The sequence below is a fragment of the Muntiacus reevesi genome, chromosome 3 (genome assembly GCF_963930625.1).
Source record: "Muntiacus reevesi chromosome 3, mMunRee1.1, whole genome shotgun sequence".
In the NCBI taxonomy this organism is placed as follows: Eukaryota; Metazoa; Chordata; class Mammalia; order Artiodactyla; family Cervidae; genus Muntiacus; species Muntiacus reevesi.
The window spans coordinates 219,432,499-219,456,475 of NC_089251.1; the positions used below are offsets into that span (position 1 = coordinate 219,432,499).

Here is a 23,977-nt window from a genome sequence, read left to right on the forward strand (position 1 = left end):
AAGAGAAAATAGAGACTACTGGAATCAAAGAATAAGTGACCAAAAAAACAAATATCACATATATGTGGAATCCAGAAAAATGGTACAGATAAACTTATTCAGAAGCAGAAATAGAGACACAGATGTAGAGAACAAACACATGGACACTAAGTGAGGAAGCAGGAGTAGAATGAATTAGAATACTGGGATTGACGTATATACACTGCTATCTATAAAACAGATAACTAATGAGAACCTACTGTAGAGCACAAGGAACTCTACTCAACACTCTGTTGTGACCTAAATGGAAAGGAAATCCAAAAAAGAGGGGATATATATATATACATATAGCCGATTCACTTTGCTCTACAACACACGCTAAAATAACATTATAAAGCAACTACAGTCCAATAAAAAATAATAATAAAATAGAATTTAAAAATTAAAATGCTTAATGTTTAATTTAAAAATTAAAAATCTAATGTTTAATTAAAAAAAATTTTTTTAATGTGATAGAGCAAGGGTTTAAACTCAGAGTTTCTAATCCCATATTCACACATTTTCCCATTGTACTTCACTCCAGGCATATGATATGACCTAAGTGAAAGACGCCTCCATTTCCTAGTCTAGGTAGTTTTTGCATTAAATAACAACATATTATTATGTAAATAATATATTGCAGTATAAATGTATATGTTCATGGGATGTAAATGTCACTATACAATGATAAATACACTTATTGTATAATATGGTTAATATTGGGGCTCTCTCAGGGGCTCAGTAAAGAATCTTCCTGCAAATTGCAGGAGACACAAGTTCAATCCTTAGGTCACGAAGATCTCCTGAAGGAGGAAATGGCAACTCACTCCAGTATTCTTGCCTGGGAAATCCCATGAGAAACCTGGTAGGCTATAGTCATGGGGTTGCAAGAGTCAGACATGACTTAGTGACTAAACAACAACAAACATATTTAATGATAACTCCCATTATTCTGTAAATCTAGGACATCGGTGATATAAGTCACACAGAGAGAGAGAGAGAGAGAAGTCGCTCAGTTGTGTCCGACTCTTTGCGACCCCAAGCACTGTAGCCTACCAGGATTCTCTGTCCATGGGATTTTCCAGGCAGGAGTACTGGAGTGGGTTGCCATTTCCTCCTCCAGAGGATCTTCCTGACCCAGGGATCAAACCCAGGTCTTCCGCATTGCAAGCAGATGCTATATTGTCTGAGCCACTAGGGAAGTCACACCGAAATGAACATCAAATAGTTAGGATCACAAATCTCAAACTTCTGTGATTTCTTCCTGAGTCCAGCATAATCAGTCCTCTCCCTTTCCCTCACAATCTTTATCCATCACCCACCAGCTCTAGACTGGCGACTTTTTAAGAGGATAACAGGATGGATGAAGGACAATATCCAAGATGCATATAACAAGAATGGGGTATGGAGAGGGAGGAGAAGAGGTCAGGCATAGGGCTATGTTCAGTCTATTTCATAATCTGCTACAGTCACCATTAAACAAAGTCCAAGTCCCCTTGATAAAACAATCTGTAGTACTTCTCAGTACTTACTCCCTGTAGACCATATTTACATGAGTGATTATATAAGACCCATTTCCTCCCCTGGATATTAAGTTCAATGAGGATACTGAACAGGTCTACTTGGCTACCACTAGACCCTCAGCAAGTAGCAAACAGAAGTTGTTCAACAAATGTGGTTGAGTCAATAAACCATAAAACCCCTTAACAACGGCCTTGATAATTTCTTCCTAATTCATTCAAGGTCACAAATACTCACCCTTTACTACCACTAATTACTATTTATTCTCACAAACATAACTTAATGCACACATTCTATCATCATCTAAATATAAGAGGTAGCATTTTATCATATTCAAAATGATACACTTTCTAAGGAAAACAGTTCTGCCAATAGTCCTGGTGAGGTGTTTAGAAGTCATGTTTCACATCTTCGGCAACTCTACCTTCTCTCCCTGACTGGACTCCATAAGAATATTTAACCCTAGGACAGTCAAGTCTATAATTGAAGGATTCAATTGGTTAAACATTAGACTGACATTTTTTTGTTAGACAGAGGCATTATCTTGCTACCCTACACTGACTTCTATGCCAAATTTTAACTCAGACCTGGTTTGTGCAAGGTAATTATAAATATACACACCATAGAAATTTAAAATAAAATGACTGGTTCTTAACTACACCAGTGCTAGCGTGTCTCACTCTAACATCTTCTAAGAACTTACTCTGTATTAACTAAGCCAAAAATTGTTGAGACGTTCCCTCTCCTAGTAGGAGGAACATAACACATTTTCAGTTAATTCTGAAACTGAAATAGCAAGGTTACTCTAACACAAATACATTCTCAATGTCCTATTTGAAGTACAGCAACCCAAGCAAACATGGGTGGCATTCCCCTGATGAGTTGAAATAAATGTCACCAAGCATAATGTTCTGGATTTACTCACTTCCACTGAAAAATAAAAAGGACATAATCTCACGATCCAATCTGTTTATCAGTGAGGGAAATCAACTTAAAAGAAAAACAAAATCCAGGGGCAAAAGAATATCAGGCAAACAGTTCGGAGACAAAAGATAAATTTCCATAGAGGATTAGAGGGCTAGAAATAGAAATCCTTAGTACTGATGTTAGATACCTTTACTATTTTAATATTCACTTTGTATCAATGAAAGTACCCTGCAGTAACATGCTTTTTTAAATGGCATTAGGAAGTATGAGGGAAAGGCAAGATTAGAATCTGTCCTTTAAAATCCAAATCAGTAAAATCATAAAGATGTATCAATTAAAATACTCAGTAACACTTCTCTCATCTCCAAAGTTCCACAGGAATACAGAAATTTACTAGAAATAGCATTAGTTAAAAGTGCATTTTCTTCTATTTGTTTACTGCAGCAGGTTTTGTTCTAGTTGTCATATATTTTTTAAGCAGCTTCTGATTTGCCAACAGTCTAAGACATTTATTGGTGACTTATGAAATCATCTCTAGATAGAGTCTAGAGATTGTTACTACCGATAAATTTTTAAAAGTCCAGAAACCCAGTTTAGACCAGGGCTGAGTAAATCTGGGGCTAATAGATGTGGTAATGAGAGCTGTATCACTATTTTTAAATATTACAAGGGACATATCATTAGCTACTCACTATTATAAGAAAAAGAGTCAGTCTGATAATAATAGACTGGGATTTTAATATCATGAAGGTATTTAGGAATGAGTCTGTTGAGTAAAGTAAAGGCATTATGCAGACAAGGATGGATAATTTCTAGGTCTACTATTCTCCATAGTTTTGTACAGGCTTGCCCATATCATCTGACACAAAAGTTTCCACTGAAGAAGATAAGAAGCAATAGCTCAAAGTTTCCTGATTGGAGCAAGCACTATGACTTTTATCTATCTAGCGGCCTTGTTTGTCACTATTATCTCTTTATCAAATGGTTTTTCAAGGAGACATTCCAACAATACAAATATTTTGTCTAATGAGGCAGACCTTACAGTACACAGTTTTCTTTGCAAACTACCCAAAGCCACATTCTGCAACCTCACCATCTCTTAAGTAAGTTAATGATTTGCAAATAGTGCATTCAAATAGAGTAAGGTAGCCTGAGAGTTAATTAATTTTCCCTTGCATCCCTATCTGGCATATATGCCTACCTTATCCGGGACTCTAAGTCTCTCTACTAGATTAATTAGCATTCAAAGTCAACAAACAGCCTGAATCACTGTAGAGAGAGATTATAACTTAAACTCCTAAAACTAGATATATAATATCATGTATTTCATATAATAGTTCTTCAATTGATCTTAGTAGAACTGAATGAAGTAAAGAATACCTTGTTTTTGCTTATTATCCCTCTTGTTGAATGTTCCTTTTCCTGCTTTGTTTCTAAACTATACTTGGAAGACCTAAATTTAAAATATCAGATAAATTCCTTCAAATTGTTTAGAGTAAATGTCTGAGGGGCACAATGTGTTACCTCTCCCGGTATGACCTGTATATGACAAAGGAGCAACAGGTGATGATGAAATTTCAGCCATCTGCAAAGTACAGTTGACCCGTGAACGACAAGAGGAAGAGGGGGTTAATCCATGTATAATTCATAGTAGGTTCCTCTCAATGTGTGAATTCAACCAACCAAAGACCCAGAGGACTGTGGTATTTACTACTGAAAAATATCTCAGTATATGCAGACCCGCACAGGTCAAACGAGTTGTTCAAGGGTCAACTGTAAATCAGGACAGTTTGTGAATTAAAGGACACTTCTCAAGTCCTGAAGGCTGGTGCCTACTCTACTAATGCATAATGCTAGATTTGCTTGGGAGGATTAAAATGTCCTTTCACATTAGAACATAATACAAAAGGCTTTAAAACTATGCATATCTTTTAATTCAAAATTCCTTATAAGAACTAACTCTGCAACTTGTCAAGAATCTTTTAATTAAAGCCCTTGCCCAAAATTGAAAGCAATCAAAATATCAAAAAAAAAAAAAAAAAAAAAAAAAAACAGGTGGGGGAAATCTCTGATGATCAAATGATTAATGATCAAAAATTATAATAGAAACTGTTTACTGCGAATTCTTGGCAGTCCTGTGGTTAAGACCCCACACTTCCACCACAGGTATGCAGGTTCAATCCCTGGTCAAGGAACTAAGATTATACTCTGTGGTGTGATCAAAAAAAAAAACAAAAAACTGCTTATTGGCATGGGAAAATGTCTCAACTATTGTATGACTGCATGAAATGAATATACAAAAATATATGATGAAATGACTTAGATGAGCATGAAGATGCATACATGCAGACATGTAGGCATAAATAATCATTTATGGTAGTAAATTTGTTTTTCTCGTGCTTCATTTTATTCTTCAAGTTATCCTCATTGAATTTGTTTCAACTTGCAATTAAAAGAAACTATAAATTTTTCTTAACTTTAGGGAAGGAGGCCAAACTGTTTGAAATGACATACTACTTCCCAGTTTCTGAAGACTTACTCCTCTCCAGGAGATTGCAAGTGGTCTTCGAATCATTTTAACCACTTTTTCTATATAGAAACATTAAAAACTATCATCAAGGGTTAAACTAGCGGAGTTAGGGTTAGTCACAAACACTATAATTTGATTTTGCACATATTACTTGTCTAACGCTTGAAATAAAATAATTAATTTAAAATGCACTTGAATTACTAAATAATTGCAAACAGATCAAGATCTTTATTTACTATATGTAGGAAAACTAGAGGCATATTTGGACAGTGTGTTAGGAACTAAAATACTATTTTGGTACTTATGGTTTTGAATAGGAACATGGGTAGGTATAGCATGAGCTCAAAGTTTTAAATCAAGTTCAAGCAAAATGTCAAAATTAATTTGAGCCTGAAATAATTAGGTATGGGTCTTGAAATGAGAGGAAATATTCAATTACGGTGAATAAAATTGAAAAGAACGTCTAGCTTCACACAACTTCCAAAGTGTCTGTACTAACGAAGCAGAAAAATGTACTGCATAATCATCCATATGTGTTACACATGTTTAAGAAAAGAAAAAGACTGATTGGTTATCCAACTACAAGAGACACTATCTTAAAGGACTGTCTCCTCTCATAACCACTCAGATATTTCCTATAATAGATACAGGCAATAGGAGAATGGATACTCAATAAATATTAATTTGGTTGGAAACTTGATACAGCTGAATTTTATGACATGTGAATTATATCTCAATAAAACTGTTATTTTAAACATAAATAAATAAATAAACATTAACTCAGTGGCCTGCCTTTTGAGAAATCTGTATGCAGGTCAGGAAGCAATAGCTAGAACTAGACATGGAATGACAGACCGGTTCCAAACTGGGAAAGGAGTACATCAAGGCTGTATATTGTCACCCTGCTTATTTAACTTATATGCAGAGTACATCATGAGAAATGCTGGGCTGGATGAAGCACAAGTTGGAATTAAGATTGCCGGGAGAAATATCAATAACCTCAGATATGCAGACGACACCACCCTTATGGTAGAAAGCAAAGAAGAACTAAAGAGCCTCTTGATGAAAGTGAAATAGGAGAGTGAAAAAGCTGGCTTAAAACTCAACATTCAAAAAACTAAGATGATGGCATCTGGTCCCGTCACTTCATGGCAAATATTACTGATGGGGAAACAGTGACATACTTTATTTTTGGGGGCTCCAAAATCACTGCAGATGGTGACAGCAGCCACGAAATTAAAAGACACTTGCTCCTTGGAAGAAAAGTTATGACCAACCTAGACAGCATATTAAAAAGCAGAGACATTACTTTGCCAACAAAGGTCCATCTAGTCAAGGCTATATAGTTTTTCCAATAAGCATGTATGGATGTGAGAGTTGACCTCTAAAGAAAGCTAGTGCCAAAGAATTGATGTTTTTGAACTGTGGTGTTGCAGAAGACTCTTGAGAGTCCCTTGGACAGCAAGGAGATCCAGCCAGTCCATGCTAAAGAAAATCAGTCCTGAATATTCATTGGAAGGACTGATGCTGAAGCTGAAACTTCAATACTTTGGCCACCTGATGCAAAGAGCTGACCCACTGGAAAAGCCCCTGATGCTAGAAAAGATTGAAGGTGGGAGGAGAAGGGGATGACAGAGGATGAGATGGTTGGATGGCATGACCAACTCAATGGACATGAGTTTGAGTAAACTGTGGGAGTTGGTGATGGACGGGGAGGCCTGGCGTGCTGCAGTCTATGGGGTCGCAAAGAGTCAGACATGACTGAGCAACTGAACTGAACTCAATGGCAACTTAGACTTAGTAAATAAATATTTTTAAATACAGCTTTCAAGTTCTAGTACTTTTTACAATTGAAATGCCATGTTCCATTTTCAAGTAAGAATAAATAACTGTATTATTCCTGGAGTTGTTTTCCAATATAACCATTTCATAGTATTTAACTTTTGAAATCATCTATGCTGAAAAACTTGGGCCTCCCTTGTAGCTTCACTGATAAAGAATCCGCCTGCAAGGAGGGAGACCTGGGTTTGATCCCTGGTTTGGAAAGATCCCCTGAATAGGGCATGGCAACCCACTCCAGTATTCTTGCCTGGAGAATTCTTATGGACAGAATAGACTAGTGGGCTACAGTACCTGGGGTCGCAAAGAGTTGGACATGAGTAAGCACAGCACAAGACTCAACCTTCAAATCTAGAAAGAAAACAATCCACCACTAAAAGAATATAAGTAATTAAAAATTAGTCTCCAGAGAAGATAAAAATACTAGTAAATATATGAAACATGTAAATGAAAAATTGGAGGCAAGTTTATCATTCCATCTATTTTTAGAGACACTAAGGAAATACTTATCAATATATAATTTTCCATATTTTAAAATGAGCACGAACTTTATATGAAAAATAAATCCTAATCCCAGGAAACTGTCATGTGGCATTTTTTAACTTTATTACCACTTTGTTGACTCTCTGTCCCAGAGCAGATCACCTCCAACATTAATACTCTGACCTTATAGAAAAGTGACAGATAAAGTTTATGGTGAGAAAAAATGAGTTTTTATGGGTTTTCAAAAGGGAATTCTTAGGACACTGAAAGCCATATAATAATATTGATTGGATACCCAACTTTTTTACTGCCAAATTACAAACTTCAGATTTCTGGAAAAATGTCCAAGTGAACTTGCAGTAAAATAAAGTAAAAGAGAAGCCTGAGCTCATGATAAAAAGTCTAAATCGCTTTGCAAACTTTCAATATACATATGCAATATTTTTTTTTAAACCAGATCTTTTTAAAGTTTTTAGTATCCCAAGGTTAACCTTTCACTTTGGGACTGAGTGATTTTCTTCCAGACATTTATCCAAAGTCACAGATAGGCTCACATCTTTCTGAGCACATAATTTCCATGATTATTTCTAGCTTCCTTCTCTTTTAAAGGCAAATGTACAAGGTACAGACACAGGATTATTTTCTTGTAAAACTATCCTCAAAAATCAATTAGAATATTCAAAATATTCCATTTTCACAAATGAAAATAAGTTACTTGCTGAAATGACAGTCTTCCGTTTCACTGCCTTAAAAATTAAGCTGGCATGGATAATAAAAGTGTTTTCTAACTGGATATGCTTGGCATTCAAATATTTTTAAAACAAATACTAATCCATAATTAGACTTCACAGGCACAATCTATAGAAAATAGAATCTGCTTTTACTTTTCTGAGAGCAATGTTAATGATCTGATATCAAAAAATCTGTAACAAAATCACTGCTTGCACAAACCAATAAACAAATCTTCAGATGAATGTTTATTTTCCTTTACAGTCTAATTTTTTTTTAAGATTCATTCATTCATTCAGCAAATATCCATTGCACATACCACGTGCCCATTGCTATTCTGTGTACCTGGGGAAAAACTGGGCAACAAAACAAATGTTTCTGTTATTGTAAGAAATTTCTTTTTAATTGGAATAAAAAGACAACCATGAAGCAAATGTATATCAGAAGGTAGCAAGTACTATAAAGAAAAATTAAAATTACACAAGGTGATAGAGAATAAGGGCTGCTGAGGACAGCGGCTGGGGAAGGGAAGGACTTTATATGGAGTTGTCAGAGGACATTTCCCTGACGTTGAGATGACATCTAAACAGAAATCAGAAGAGAGGGACGGGGCTCTGAAGGTGTGGATGGTAAGCCTTCCAAGCAGCAGGCAGAGTTAGAGCCTGAGATGGAATATGCTTACCATGTGAAGACAGCAGGAAGGTCTATGTGACAGCAATAAGCATTTACTGAATGATAACATTCTAAAAATTATGCTAAGTGTTTGGTGATATTAAAATGACCCAAACATTAAATACGATACAGGCTGAAAAATGTTATAAGCCAGTTGAACTCGGTCTCAAAGAGGGACCAATACCAAGTACTACTTCAAGAAGATGAACCAAGGGCCAGAAAGTACAGTGGGTCAAGATCCCAGTAACAAAGATGAGCTGAAGAAATGTGCAGATACTCTTGCTTCATTCAGCAACTGTTCAACTCTTTTCTCTTTTTGCTTTCTTCAAAAATTCAGACTAAAAAAAAAAAAAAAATTCAGACTAAAATACTTAGTTTCCCGGATACAAGGAAGACTGTTTTACAGTCTTCCAAAATGACATAAGTGGAAAGAAGGCTCAAAATTGGAAAGCAGCCACATTCGGAGCCAGGACAATGCTGAACAACTCTGAACAAATCAACAACCTGTAGGACTTTTAGCTGACCCACCCCAGGCCTCTGGTATCAGGCCCTCCCCTCCCAATTCCTTCTGCCCTTGGCCTGTTCATCATCTTCAAACTCAACTACATTTAATCTGTCTTCTTTCTTCTTCCTCTGAAACTTACAGATATTTTAGTGTCCATCCTCTACTCGAAAACCAATGACTGAGACTTCCCTGGTAGTTCAGGTGGTAAAAACCAATGACTGTTTCTACCTGAGAAAGAAAATTACTTAACAAGAAACAAGTATGTGCGTGCATGCGCGCTCAGTCGCTAAGTCATATCCTACTCTCTGTAACCTCACGGACTGTAGCCCGCCAGGCTCTTCTGACAATAGAATTTTCCAGGCAAGAATCCTGGAATGAGTTGCCAGTTCCTAGAGGATCTTCCCGACCTAGCAATCCAAGCCGTGTCTCCTGTCGGATTCTTTACCACTGAGTTCCTGTCTAGCCTCAGTTCCTATCACTGTCATAGACAGTTACTTCAAATGCAACAGACTCCCTGCCATTTTTCAAACATTCCATGTACATTCCCACCATCATGCGCAACTAGTGCTGTTTTTTCTTTTGGGAATCCTTTCACCTTTGCTACCTGTCAAATTCCTACATAAATATAGTTCAAGACTCCATTGAAGTCCCATCTCATCCATGAAGGTTTAAGTCAATTGCTTACTCATATTCTTGCTGGGACAATCCCATGGACAGAAGACCCTGGCAGGCTACAAAAATTCCACAGGGTCACAAAGAGACAGACACAACTGAGTACCTGAGCAAATTCATCCCATCAGAAGTAATTGCTCCTTCCTTTGTAGTAACACCAGCTTCACTTACACCCTAATAACAGCAGTTACCACAATCCTACTCACACTACAGAGTATATGTGTGTGTGTCTTCCCAACCAGATTTTGTTTCTGTGGCAGCAGAGTGTGTGTACAATCCATGTTTATATCTATGCAAATCCCAGCAAAGTACTTTGCACACAAGGCATTTCAATAAATGTGCTTCAAATTCTCATCAAAAGACTATAAGAAGCCTTCACAAAAGGTGAAGGGGAAAAAAGAGGTATTCCTGAAATGAAAATTACAGCAGCGTCATAGAGTGAGTTGTCCAGTTATTCAAATAAGCTCTAAATCATTGTAAATATCATTGAATGAGAACATAAAGACAACAAAAAATAAACCATGAGTGGTTACTGGACAGCATAAAATTAAAGAAGAATGGGAAAATGAAAAGTGTAAAGCAACATATATTAGGAAGCATTACCAAGGAATACTCAAACAATTCATTTAACAAGTATTTACTAAGCGCCTACATTAGGCCAGAAACTCTATTAATTGCTGAGAATACGAAGGTGAAAATATTGAGAAAGGGTTGAACTTTTTACAAGGAGTATTTTTTTAATTTATTTTAATTGGAGGTTAATTACTTTACAATATTGTGGTGGGTTTTGCCATACATCCACATGAATCAGCCATGGGTGTACAAGGAGTATTTTTAAGTTCAAAGTGTTGGCCTATAAATTATTACTTCCTGAAGTATGACCAAAACAGCATCCTAAGGACCCAAAGGCTATGGATACCCAAATTTCAAATCCAAATCTAGAAAATGATCTTGCCTAAATTGTGATTATGCAGGCATTCTCTCCCAGGACTGCTTCTGAATGTTAAAAGGGCTTCCTTTCTTTTCAGTGACTATAAACTGCTCAGATAGAAAATTTGAGTTCCAGATACTTGAATACATTCCCTACTCTGAGATAAGTTCTATCCATGCACAGGTTGTTTTAGTAATTAAGGTACCAGCAACCCTGCCATCGTGAATAAAGAGGGAGGAATTTATTAAAAACAGTGCTGTCTAGGGGATGTTGTGTGGGAGATGAGTGGATAGTTGTTTGCTGTGTCCTCTGAGGTCAAAGTAAGAGAAAAAGAATGAAGGTACAACAAACAGGATTTGGGGCAGACATAGGAAGAACTGTGAGGCACTGATTCACGCCACCAAGATATACTCTGAGCCATTTCTTCTGCAGATCTTGGGGGAAAAAAAAAGAGGTAGCCTGCGTTCTTCTAAGATAGTTCAGAGCAAAGCAAGCAGATACAAAGATGACTTTGTAGGGTTTCTTTTGGACATGTTTCACTATTGTATGTAACCATCTGCATGTGTACTGGGAAAATATGATGCTATCACTCTTAAGAATTAAAAGAAAGAATATACCCGAAATGCCATCTAGTATAAAATCTGATTTAGTGGGCTCTTAGCCACAAGTATCTAATAACTCCTTTCTATAAACCAATATCAATAACATAAATTATCAAATGACTTATTTGCCTTTTTAATAAACTCAAATTGCTTATTTCTTTAAAAACTGAAATCTTAATATACAAGTACTATAAAATATCCTTGTTTAAACAACAATCCATGGAGTTAAAAAGAAATTATATCTTTTTATTTGCCCATGGAATAACTCAATCCAGCGACAGTACTGGTACTGTTATTCTGAGGATTTTTCTATAAGTCTTGTAACTGAGTGTCTTCTATCCAAAACAACTTTGACATCTTTACACTGATGACCCCTTAGCCATAATGAACAACTGTATAAAATTTAGTCCACAACCCCTCACAAATTAAAAACATGACTGTGCCCTTTACATGTATAAATGATATATACCAATATTAACAAATGAAATATATTTCTTAAAATTCATTCATTCAACAAATGTTTTATTGAGGGTCTATCTAGGCACTATGCTAGGTGTAGGGACACCAAGATGACCTAATCAGAGTTCCTGCCCTCAGTCACAGAAACATAACATCACAATATCAAAACACACTGTACTGAATGTCAGAAGGAAACAAACCTCACATTGTTTTCTACACCAAGTACTCAGAAAGTTCCAAAGTCCAAGCAACTAACTATACAAAACTATGTCAGATAACTTTAGGATGGGTCACCTGACACTCATTCCAATTCTCCTTCTTGCCTTCCTCCAAAATAAAGGCTCGAAAGCTAAAATACCTTTTCTAATTCTTGCCCACAGTAGTAGATATAATGGGCATCTGAATTAAATTCACCCATTTCAGTCCATTTTAGTTCACTGATTCCTAAGATGTAGATGTTCACTCTTGCCATCTCATGCTTGACCATCTCCAATTTACCCTGATTCATGGACCTAACATTGCAGGTTCCCATGCAATATTGTTCTTTAAAGCACTGCACTTTTCTTTCACCACCAGACACGTCTATAACTGAGCATCATTTCTGTTTTGGCCCAGTGACTTCATTCTTTCTGGAGCTATTAGTAATTGCCCTCAACTCTTCCCCAGTAGCATACTGGACCCCTTCCGCCCAGGGGGGCCGGGGGGGAGTGGGGTTCATCTTTCAGTGTCATATCTTTTTGCCTGTTCATATTGGCCATGGTGTTCTCACATAAGGATACTGGAGTGGGTTGCCATTTCCTCCTCCAGTGGACCACGTTTTGTCAGAATTTTTCACGAAGACCCATTCATCTTGGGTAGCCTTGCATGGCATGACTCATAGCTTCACTGAGTTACACAAGCCCCTTAGGCACAAGGCTGTGATCCATGAAGGGGTTAAACAAAGAACTGCACTGTATTTCTATAAAGGCACCTAGTGGCCTCCTGAACTCCATTGGCATGGTAGGAATTTATGTGATCCTCTCCCTTTAAATCTTTATTTATTTGTTTTTAATTAAAGATAGGTTGACTTCGCAGGTGGCTCAGTGGTAAAGAATCTGACTCCCAATGCAGGAGAAGCAGGAAACACTGGTTCAATCCCTGGGTCGAGAAGATCCCCTGGAAGAAGAAACGGCACCCACTGTAATACTCTTGCCTGGATAATCCCATGGACAGAGGAGCCTGACAGGCTATAGTCCATGAGGTCGCAGAGAGTCAGACACGACTTAGCAACTGAACACACAGGCAATTAAAAGATAATTGCTTTATAATTTGTGTTGATTTCTGCCAAGTAACAACGTGAATCAGCCGAAAGTATATCCCCTCCCTCTTAAGCCTCCCTCCCAACCACCCCTGCATCCCACCCCTCCACGTCTTCACAGAGCACCAGGCTGAGCTCCCTATGCTATAGAGCAACTTCCCACTAGCCAGCTATTTTACACATGGTAACGTATATATGTTAATGCTACTCTCTCAATTTGCCCCATCCTCTCCTTCCTCCACTGTAGCCACAAGTCCGTTCTCTTCATCTGCGCCTCCTAAAATACTTTTTATCTCATTCTAGAGGTAGTTAAGCTCCAGGAGTTGGTGATGGACAGGGAAGCCTGGCGTGCTGCAGTCCATGAGGTCACAAAGACACAACTGAGCAACTGAATTGGAGTAAGAGGTAGTTATGTGACACTTTTATCCCTGAGATGTAGGCAGAAGTCCCCATCAGCAAGCATCTGTTACTGAAGAAAAAGAGAAAACTCTCCATGAAAACTTGGTTTCTGGGCTCCCTTTACTTTTCTTCCTACTTCAAAGGAAACACAATTTCTATAGGTGGAAATGTCATCTGTGGAATAAGAAGCAAGCATTTTGCACCAAGGATAATGGAACAGGATGATGTTACCTGGACCCTTGATGGCATCAGTTACCCGTGAACTAACTGCCTCCAGACGTCTTATAACAGGAGACAAATAAAATCCTTACTCACTTAAGTCACAGTCAGTAAGATTTTCTGCTACTCGTAGCCAGAGGCATTTTTACCATTAAAAGGAAGCTACAACAAAGAGATGTTTAAGTTGGACTATCTATGACTCCTCGCTTGAGCCAGAAGGCTGTGATCTAGTCCTTTCTAGCTAGAAGAAATGAAAACAATTTTGAATTTGCATGTGTACAGTCTTACTACAATATTCTATAACCCAGATTACTTAAATAAATATGTTCTAACTCTTCCATGGATATTCATTTGTTGCATAGTCATTACAAGATTTTTTACTTCTTTTCCTAACTGAAACTTTCAATCCCCCAAACCTATAAAATAGCATTTCTTACAGTATGATATAGATCACTCATATATGTAATATACACAAACAGCTGAAGAAAGGGGCAAGAAATGAGGATGGAGAGAGAAAACAAGAGGAACCTAGCTTATTTGAAAGTATAAACTATGTTTTTCAATGTTGTGAGCATCTTTAAAAAGTATCTTCATAATGAATTAAGACCCCAAGATTAACAGAATTTTTAAAATAGGAAAGATTCCCCCAATTTGAAACCATTGTCTCTGTTTTTTGAAAATTTTTAACTTGGAAAATATAGACTTCCCTGGCGGTCCAGTGGTTAACATTTCACGCTTCCAATGTAGGGAGCACAGGTTCAATCCCTGAGCAGGGAACTAAGATTCCATATACTGTGTGGCAAAGCCAAAAACAGAAAAGCACGTATCAACAAGTACTGTGCATCCAACTGATGGATCACTAGAATTATTACATCACTGCACTATCCCATCTATCTCTAGTAGCCTCCCTAAGAGAGTAATCTATCTCCCTATGTAAGTTTCAACTGGACATATTTTAAGTGTGTTCTGTTCTTGGGATAGTTTCAATTGTACACTGCTAAAAGATTCATTAATTTCAACCACCATCAACTCCATACGCCACATATACTTTTTTCTGCCTTTTGTGTTCAAATATATTTCACTGTGGCCATTCAGAGGAAAATTATACATTCCAATAACACTTGAGTTCCCCTCAGTTACCCTTTCAGTGGCTCAGGATAATGACAGAGTAAAGAATCGTGTTCTTCACAGGCTCGCTCTCTTTTTTTTTTTCCTCTCCCATTTGGGAGAATTTCAGCTTCAAATCTCTTGTGCCAAGAAGCAATGGGTAATGTCTAATACTCTTCTCTAACAGTAGCTCACTCTGGCGGGAACGGGAGGAGAGTAAGGAGAAATCACTCACATTCCCAGCTTTGAAAAAGTCTTAGCATATGGAATAAGCAAGCTCTTACCCTATTTTCCTAAAATAGAATTATGGAATCATAATAGGTAAAGGGGCCAGAGGAAAAGGAAACAGAATTAGAAATTTTAGAACTATCTGTGAGTATGGGTAATGGCTAAAATCTAGCCCTAAATCCCCAGTGAAATCAGTCCAAAAAAACGCCTAAAATTCATAAAACCTGGGGCTTATATATTCCTTGGCATTGTTCATAGGTAGAGACTTCCTCTGTAAAAAAGATTTTAAAAACCACATTCTCATGAGACAGCAAGAATGAGAGAAATAAGGATAATAAGCATAGATAACACAAATGCCTTGGTTTTAAAAATCAACACTCAAAGACAATCTACCACAATCCCTATGACCTCAAAAGAAAATTCAGAGAATAAGTCTCCTTTGTTTATGTCATCTCAACTTCAATTCCATCAGCAGTTATCTCCTTTAAAACAAATATTTCTAAGGCCCTTACATGATAGGAAGTCCTTTTTCTCAGGCCCATTTTTATTTGGTTATCTTTTTAGGTGCACTAAAGATTGAGTTTACAATAAGCTGAACAGACAGCGTACAAAAGGCTTTTAGAACTATACCATATGGTCCAGGGAAGGGAACAATCTGGACGATCCCCATTTCAATCTGCAAGCTTGTCCACCTCTATAACACATTATACCACTGTAATAAAATATTAAGATGGAAACGTAAAAGCGAAAATAGTCTATCTTTAGCATTACCAGGCAACCACACTTCTGAAAATTTACTGATAAACTTAATAAACATTTAATTTATATTCTGAAATTTTGGTATGTAACACCAGGCATATAAACCTAGGTGACTGTTCACTAGAAACAATATTTCAGCAGGGATATGTGTGAGTATTCAACTTATGCTTCAGAAATTTAGAAGGAAAAAAAAAAACACTTTTACAGGGTGTATATTGGCAGGGGCTGATGTAACAGATGACACATTCTTGGAAATCAAATAAAAGCAATAGGGAAATACCCATTGTTGCCTGGTGAAGGCCTAATCACATGGACACAGCTGGAACCAATGTAGATCATTCATTAATAAAATTGTATTGTAGTAGCCACTTTTTGATGCATTTCAATTGCTGCTGTAGCCAAATCTCTGAATTTCTTTGTTCCATGTTAGCAAGATTGCTTGAATGGGAAATATGAGAAGATTTAGAACGGGGAGAGGAGGGAAACAAACCTGTTCTCATGCTAAAAATGAGACAACTAGCTCAAAAAGCTAAATGTCACTTTACCTTGCAATCTACTTATACTATCAGCAGCTTAAAATATGCAGCGTAAACCTGAAAGGGGGAATTCATATGGTACCATGGATAAAAAGTGAGCAGTGTGAGATGCCGCAGAAAACATATGAAAAACTTGTGAAAGTATTTTACAGAATGATGATATAAGATGTTGGGAGAGGGAATTAAAATGTATCAAATACTAAGGGGAGAATCAGACAACTGAATTAATATAAACTCTCATGCAATACTCTCTATTGACTTTTATACTAAAGTATATACTATATGCTTAAAGGAAAATCATTCATATTTTTGACCACAGAAACTTAGAAATCACTGTCTGTCATCATATGTTACCAATATTTGAGATCAAACAGCCCCTTTCCAGAAGTTAGGTTTAAAATCTGTACTGAAATTCAAATGAAATAAAATATTGGCTCTAATTATAAATGTGGTATGTACTATAATAAAGTTATAATAAATTTGGTATTTATCCAATTTTGCTGGCATCCATTAATACATTTATTTTTCTATGTTTCTACAAATATAATGACTAAGCTTCTATATCATAATTTCTGCAAACTGCATAATATCAAATCATAAAGATATAGCAGCCTTGATATGAAGCCTAATCTAAACAAAACTGTAGAATTTATTACTTACAAAAATGAAAAACTCAGTAACATTTATCAAAAGCATTGCTCAAACATTATAGGTCTTAGATATATTTCTACTATGCCTCTGTGTATAATTAGAATAAACAAATAAATAGCACAATTTTCATGCTGTAGTTTCTAATTCATCAAAAGATATATTCCTACCACAAAACAGATAAAGGGCTTAACTGCAAATAAAAATTATACCAATGGAGAAAATGTATTTAAAGTCAATGAACAGTATTCAATACAAAATTAACATTCAACATAAGTGAACACACAGATAGAAAGCGTTTTTGTCTGTATTATCTTTAACCTCCAATTCTAATATTATCAAACCTTGACACAAAGGACTCAAGACAGTCATGCACTTAACTGGACCAAGAGGAAGAAAACGTTTCACTGGCATTCCTTCTCAAAAGCATCATGATCCTTTGGCTTAAAATGTTGACCTAAAGATGTAATTAATATAACTTAACAAGCACCCCATCCAGATTCATTTGAGCTGCTCTACAGAAAAAGCCACTTACATACAAGTTTAAAAAAAACACAGCATTGGGGGGACTTGAGAATCATAGCATTTAATACATGTGCATTATATGTACAAATCAATTTGAGTATTTGTTTGTTTTGTTATAGTAATGAGCCAATATGTTGCTGAACCTGTCTTGAGAATGAGAAAAAATAACAGGTGAGTTTATTTAATGCACACTTCAGATATACCTGTTTTACAAATCCTTTAATTATTTTAAAACATGTTCTAAATTTAAAAAAAAACTTTAGATTGAACATGTTTATCTTAATGTATCCATAATAGATATATTTTCCAACATGAATAAAAATGTTTCACATTAATCATTCTAACACAAACCATTGTTTACTTTCTTTTTAGTCATATTTGTCATACACTTACAAATCTACGTTAAGTTTTTATGCTCAAAGGAATTTTCTCATTGCCAGAAATCATTGACAATTTTAAAAAATAAAAGTCAATCAAAATATCAATCTCCTCCTAAGAAAACACATTTGGTCTGTTTTTTCTTACTCTGAGTGTATTTTAAAAAAAACACACACTAATTTTTAAAATAGATCACTTGAAAGTGAATCATTTGTTTTGCTTAATACAAAACAAAAAACATTTACATTTTGAGGAACATTCTAGAAAATTTCATTGAATGGTTGCTCATAGTGAAAATCTAGTCTCCTCTTCAAATCATAACTTAAAAATCATAATGTTACATTCTCACATTGCTTGTAATAGTAGGTTACTAACTAAATTTAGAAAAAATTGGAAACCTAAAAACACTTTTGTATTTTACCTTGCATTTTGACTTCAGAAGAAAAAAATTTTAATGCACATCCTTGTATTTAGTGGAAGCTCACTTGCTTACCTAACTACATTTGTCAAACATTCCAAAAATGAGTATTCTATCTATAAAAGATATGAACTGACTCTGTGTTTTAGACAAAAATAGAAAATAACAGCAAGTTTTTTGGTCTGAACAAGAGACAGGCTGGCATAAAAATCTATATAACATAAGCAAATATTACTCAAGAGTTTCAATTCAAACAATAAGTTGTGAAGCAAGACAAGATTCCTACCAATCAAAAATACTATGTCAACATGACCCAAGTTAGCAATATTCAGAAGGGTTTTGTGAAAAGTGGGGCAAAAATGTGACTGCGAAGGGAATCTCCAGAAGAGCTGGAAAAGGCGAATTGAGCACAACCTTCTATAAGGAACAATGCTATTAAGTAAACATGGAAGCTGTGAGGAAAATGTCTCTATTTTTTTAAAAAGTTGGTTTTTCTTTTTTTTTTTTTTCATGATGGTGTTCCAAGTGAAGAAAAGAGGGAAAAGAAATGGTATAAGGAGGAAAAACGAAGGCCTGCTTGCCTTCCTTCAGTGGTGCTGGGAGGGCACACCCTCTGCCTTGTGAAAACCACCGCCAGAACCAAGCTACACAAAACACTTTGGCTGCCAGCCTAGAACAGTGCCAGGCTGTTTTTCATTTCTGCGCTAGACTCCCTCGATTGAGACAGTGTGGGATTGTCACTTTGATGCACACAGAGAACAGAGAATAATATAGGACGGAGGGGGGGATTTTTTTACCCCTTTAAAGTCAGGTTAGCATTTTGTTTTCTTTGACAGGTCTTGAAAAGACCCAAGAAACAAAAGTTATGCTGAAGAATGGATCAATTGCCTGAAGAAATTAGCGTGAGTACAATATTGTCGACAGTTTAAAAGCCATGTGAGAGATTAACATTTTAAGAAATCAGACTTAAAAGGGGTCCAAGTCATACATTTACCTGTTTAAGAGGCCACAGACCAAGAAGTACATGATTGATACATCATCACATAATCTTATTTAAAATCTGATGGTATGAAGGAAGGCCATAAAATCTGACCAAGAAAAAGAACAGATATAAGTATTAAAAAGTTTAGGTCACTCTTCAGAGGCAACTGTGTGAGCTGCTATTGTCACCTTGAGTTTTCCAAAATTAAATAATCTGACTAAAAGATTATAACATTAGAATCTGACTATTTTATGCCTTTATAAGGAAAGAGATGATAAATGATCAAAAATGTTTAAAGAATTAAACCACAAATCATCTACAAAGTTGCCACAGACACAAACAGGAAAACCGTCTTTTCTATCCTATTCAATTCTGTACTAGAAGCAAAGCTAACACAAATGAGAAAGCTAAGTGTGTGCTGCTGCAAGCTTAAACTAAATCTACTACCTAAATCTGGAGACCGAAAATACCAATAAGCCATTAGCTCCTAGAGGTATGACCTTTTTCTCTCTAATGCACAAGATAAGGAGAGGTAGAGGTCCATTTCCTACAAACCAAATGAAAAGAAAGAATGAACTATGCCGAGCCCAGATCCCATGCTGGCATATTTTACACTAAGCTCAGCATCATCTAGAAGCAGTATACTTCTCACTGCCAATCAGGGGGGAGAGAAGTTGTGAAACTAATACAGCATTGATGAATAGCACCAAAGGCCTATGAGTCCCTTCCTCCTGCACTTCTCCACTCAATCAGCTGTAAAAAGAAGACCAACGGCTGTTACAGAAATAGCAAGAACGAAAGCGCTTGCCTCAGATGTTACTCATGGAGGCATGGAGCATTTACCACCTGAGCCTATCTAATTTCTGACAGAATGATCCCCTGCCCAGTTTTGTTTATGGCCACAGATTCTGATAGCAAGTCACAATCAAGTGTTGGGAAAGGCAACAGGGGAGGGAGGATGTGAAGAAGAAACCGAGAGAACAGTGGTCAAACTTCAAACAACATACAAGCTTCTCTTACGTAAATTAGCACCCATGCACAATACCTCGGGACAACAAAACCTGTGACAAAGGTTTCAGGTACAATGATTTGTTCTGGGTGGCAAGGGTAAGTATGCCATATAATCAAAAATAAAATGCACTATTTTGCTCCTCACTGTTCTCCTTTTGCATTTCCTTTCTTTCCTCTGAGATACACTGCTGATGCTATTACCGCATGGGACACTGATAGTTGTAGGCAAAGCATTCATGTATTGCCAAAGTGGTCCAGAGAATGATGTCTGGTTGGCTTTATTTCAGCAAGGAATATGAGGCAAAACCAGGAAGCAAAAAGAATGAAAGGTATAGAAGTCAGGCGATAGCCTGTATTTTCTGTTTATTAATGATGCAGATGAAATGGGCAGAAATCTGGAAAAGGCAGCCAAGTTGACTGAATTACAAAGAAAGATTAAGGAATTAAATGTGTATAACTTGGCTGACAATCAAGTAACAATATGAGAGTTGTCCACAACTCTCCAAAGTATATACATAAAAAGAAGAGCAACGGATTTTTATCTACTATAGAAGTGTGAATATATGAAATAATGATGAGATAAAATAAACCTTAAGAAAGGATATTTTTCTTTTTTCCTAGAAATATGTATCATCTTATTGACCCACACTGCAGGAAAGAGTAGATAATAGGAAATGACCACATACTGCCAGAGGACTTCATTGGTGGAGAAATAAAAATGAAATCCTGTTTGCTTACCTGATGATCCAAATACAGTGATGTCTCTCTTCACATTTGTCCAACCTGGCTAATGCAGAGATACCTGTGAAATCACAAAAGACATAGTAAAGTTGGTATCTTCAAACTAAATCCAATCTGAATTCCAAATCCTTACCTGGACAAGAATTTACTTGAATGATCTACTAGTCTGATTCTTGGACAACCCAAGATGGAAGAACCTCTAAGAAGAAAAATATTCTGAGACTTAATTAATAAGAGCTTTTTTCAGTCTTTCCAAGGATTTCCCAAATTAATTATAACTTAAAAAAAAAAAGTAATTAGATTAAAGCTCCTTAACCTTGGTACATGGACAGCCTTTAGGAGTCTATGTACTCCTGAATGAGATATGCAAAATATGTGGGTTTATGTAAATGTATTCCTCTCTAGGGAGAAGGTCAATAGTTCATGAGATTTGCAAAAAGGTCTATAATCCAAAAAACTGTCAAGAACCTCTGCTGAGTATAGTCTAAAATCTCAAACGCAGGTTGGAATGCATATGGATAATCAGTCCAGATTTGGGGGTTTCACCCCAGGGAAATGGTAGAGGTGTACAGACACTTGTAGATCTGGGGTAAACACCTTAAGAACACTACTTTCTGGAAGAGCATAACATCAAGTTTAAACTGCTACTTAATTCACACAGCCCTATGTTCTCTGTCTGCCATGCACAGTGAAGACAACGGTATCACCATACACCCAAGGGTGGATATTCTGACTTGCATCTTCTGTATGTATTAAAATCAGAATCCTTAGGTATATACATACTGACAAGGTCAGAACTAACACAGCAACTCATCCCAAAAGAATCCTACATGACAAGCAAAAAAGAGGAACTCCCCAACAGTTTACCTAGCACAAAAGTCACAGGAGGAGCCAAACACATCTCCTAAAAGAATTGTTCAAAACAGTAAATCAGAGTCACAATAATCTACACCAGAAAAAACAAACAGGTCAGAGAACCTTCCATACATCAACTATGAACAAGATGGGAAAGCATTCACAGCCAAGACAGGATCCCGAGCTGAGGTCTCACCGAAACAAGGACAATAATGAACAAACACTGAGAAGACATATATCAAGGGGAGAGGGAAAAAACCCTCAAAACTGGCTTATTTCAGGGATTTCCCTGGTGGTCCTGTGGTTAAAACTCAGCATTTCTACTGTAGTGGGTGCAGGTCTGATCCCCGGTCAGGGAACTAAGAGCCCATAGGCTGCAAGACCAAAAAATAAATAATATGTGAACATCATAAAAAAATTATTTTAAAGATGGTTTATTTCAAATAACAATTAGGTGATATAGTCTCTCAAAAAAAAAAAATAGTGTTGTTCACCATGTGTAAAACAGATAACTAGTGAGAAGCTGCTCTATATAACACAGGAAGCTGAGTCTGGTGCTCTGTGACGACCTACAGGGGTGCGAGGGAGGCGCAAGCGGGACAGGATACACGTATACTCATGGGTGATTTGAGCCACAACACAACACTGTAAATCAATTATCCTCCGATTAAAAGTTATAAAAAATAAAATTTTTAAGTAGTGTGTTTATACATTCACCTCCTGAGCATCTCTCAGCATGGCTCCATCCGGTGCTGGGAATTCATCAGTGAATAAGACAAGCACAGTTTGCCCTGCTGGAGCTTAATTTTGGAGCAGAGAGGAAGGACGATGGGAGACAAATCTATCAGCAATACCACTTCAATGTGTGACACATGCTATGAAGCAAAACGATGTGACCGAGGCATATGAAAACGGCCTGCATTTATCTAGTATATCACAGAGATGTTCACTCCCATCCTCAAAGTTAGTCAGGGACATAGAGAACTGAGGCAGGGAAGGGACTGTGAGGACAGACCTCTTCACTTCAGATGAGGTCAGGAGAGCTGTTCAGCAAGACAAAGAATCACAACTTCATTATCTCCAAAATCAAACACCCACACTAGACTAGTTAGGATTTCCTGACATACGCTCAGTCTTCAGAGAGAGGATTGAGAACAGGTACGGAACAGCATTCCTGAAAACCTAGCTAGGACACTGAGTATTTCATACCCTTCATATTTCATACGGAACCACCATCTATTCAAACCCTTCAGAAGGATGCACGGAGATAGTAACGCTGGTGTGTGCTTGGCGGTTCAGTGCTATCCAACTCTTTGCAATCCCATGAACTGTTGCCCTCCAGGCTCCTCTATCCATGTAATTTTCCAGGCAAGAATCCTGGAGTGGGTTGCCATTTCCTACTCCAGGGGATCTTCCCAACCCAGGGATCGAACCCCGTCTCCTGTGTCTCCTGGACTGGCAGGCAGATTCTTTACCACTGAGCCACCTGGAAAGTCCAACACTGGTTACATGTGTATAAAGAATATGAGTGTTGGGCCTAACCTTTGAAATCATACTTTTTCAATTTGAACCCAGTAATGTGCAAGTCACTCAGTTGTGTCCGACCCTTCATGACCCCATGGACGGTAGCCCACCAGGCAACTCCGTCCATGGGATTTTCCAGGCAAGAACACTGGAGTGGGTTGCCATTTCCTTCTCCAGGGGATCTTCTTGACCCAGGGATTGAACCTGGGTCTCCCGCGTTACAGGCAGACCCTTTACCATCTGAGCCACCGGGCAAGCCTGAACCCGGTAAACACGGTGATAATTCAAAAGTTGTAAAAATAATCTTGAAGTTCAAAAACAAAAATAAATAAAACAATACTGAGTAGGAAAAGGTATGGAAATCTATTTATATGTAAAGACATGCATAGCGTGATCCCGACTGGGGGAGGACCTAGGACTTTAACCTTAGTGAAGGATACTAGCATTCCACCTTCACACACT

The 23,977-nt window shown here is 37.0% G+C and overlaps 1 protein-coding gene across 14 annotated transcripts in view; it reads right to left on the bottom strand.

Annotated features, from left to right (window-relative positions):
- Positions 1 to 23,977, bottom strand: part of GTDC1 (glycosyltransferase like domain containing 1) — a 473,085-nt gene that overhangs the window by 371,301 nt on the left and 77,807 nt on the right. For all 14 annotated transcript variants that reach the window (XM_065931478.1, XM_065931476.1, XM_065931487.1 and 11 more), the window contains one exon: positions 21,134 to 21,197. In XM_065931478.1, coding sequence (XP_065787550.1) covers positions 21,134 to 21,197 — 64 coding nt within the window. The remainder of the gene's footprint in view (positions 1 to 21,133; positions 21,198 to 23,977) is intronic.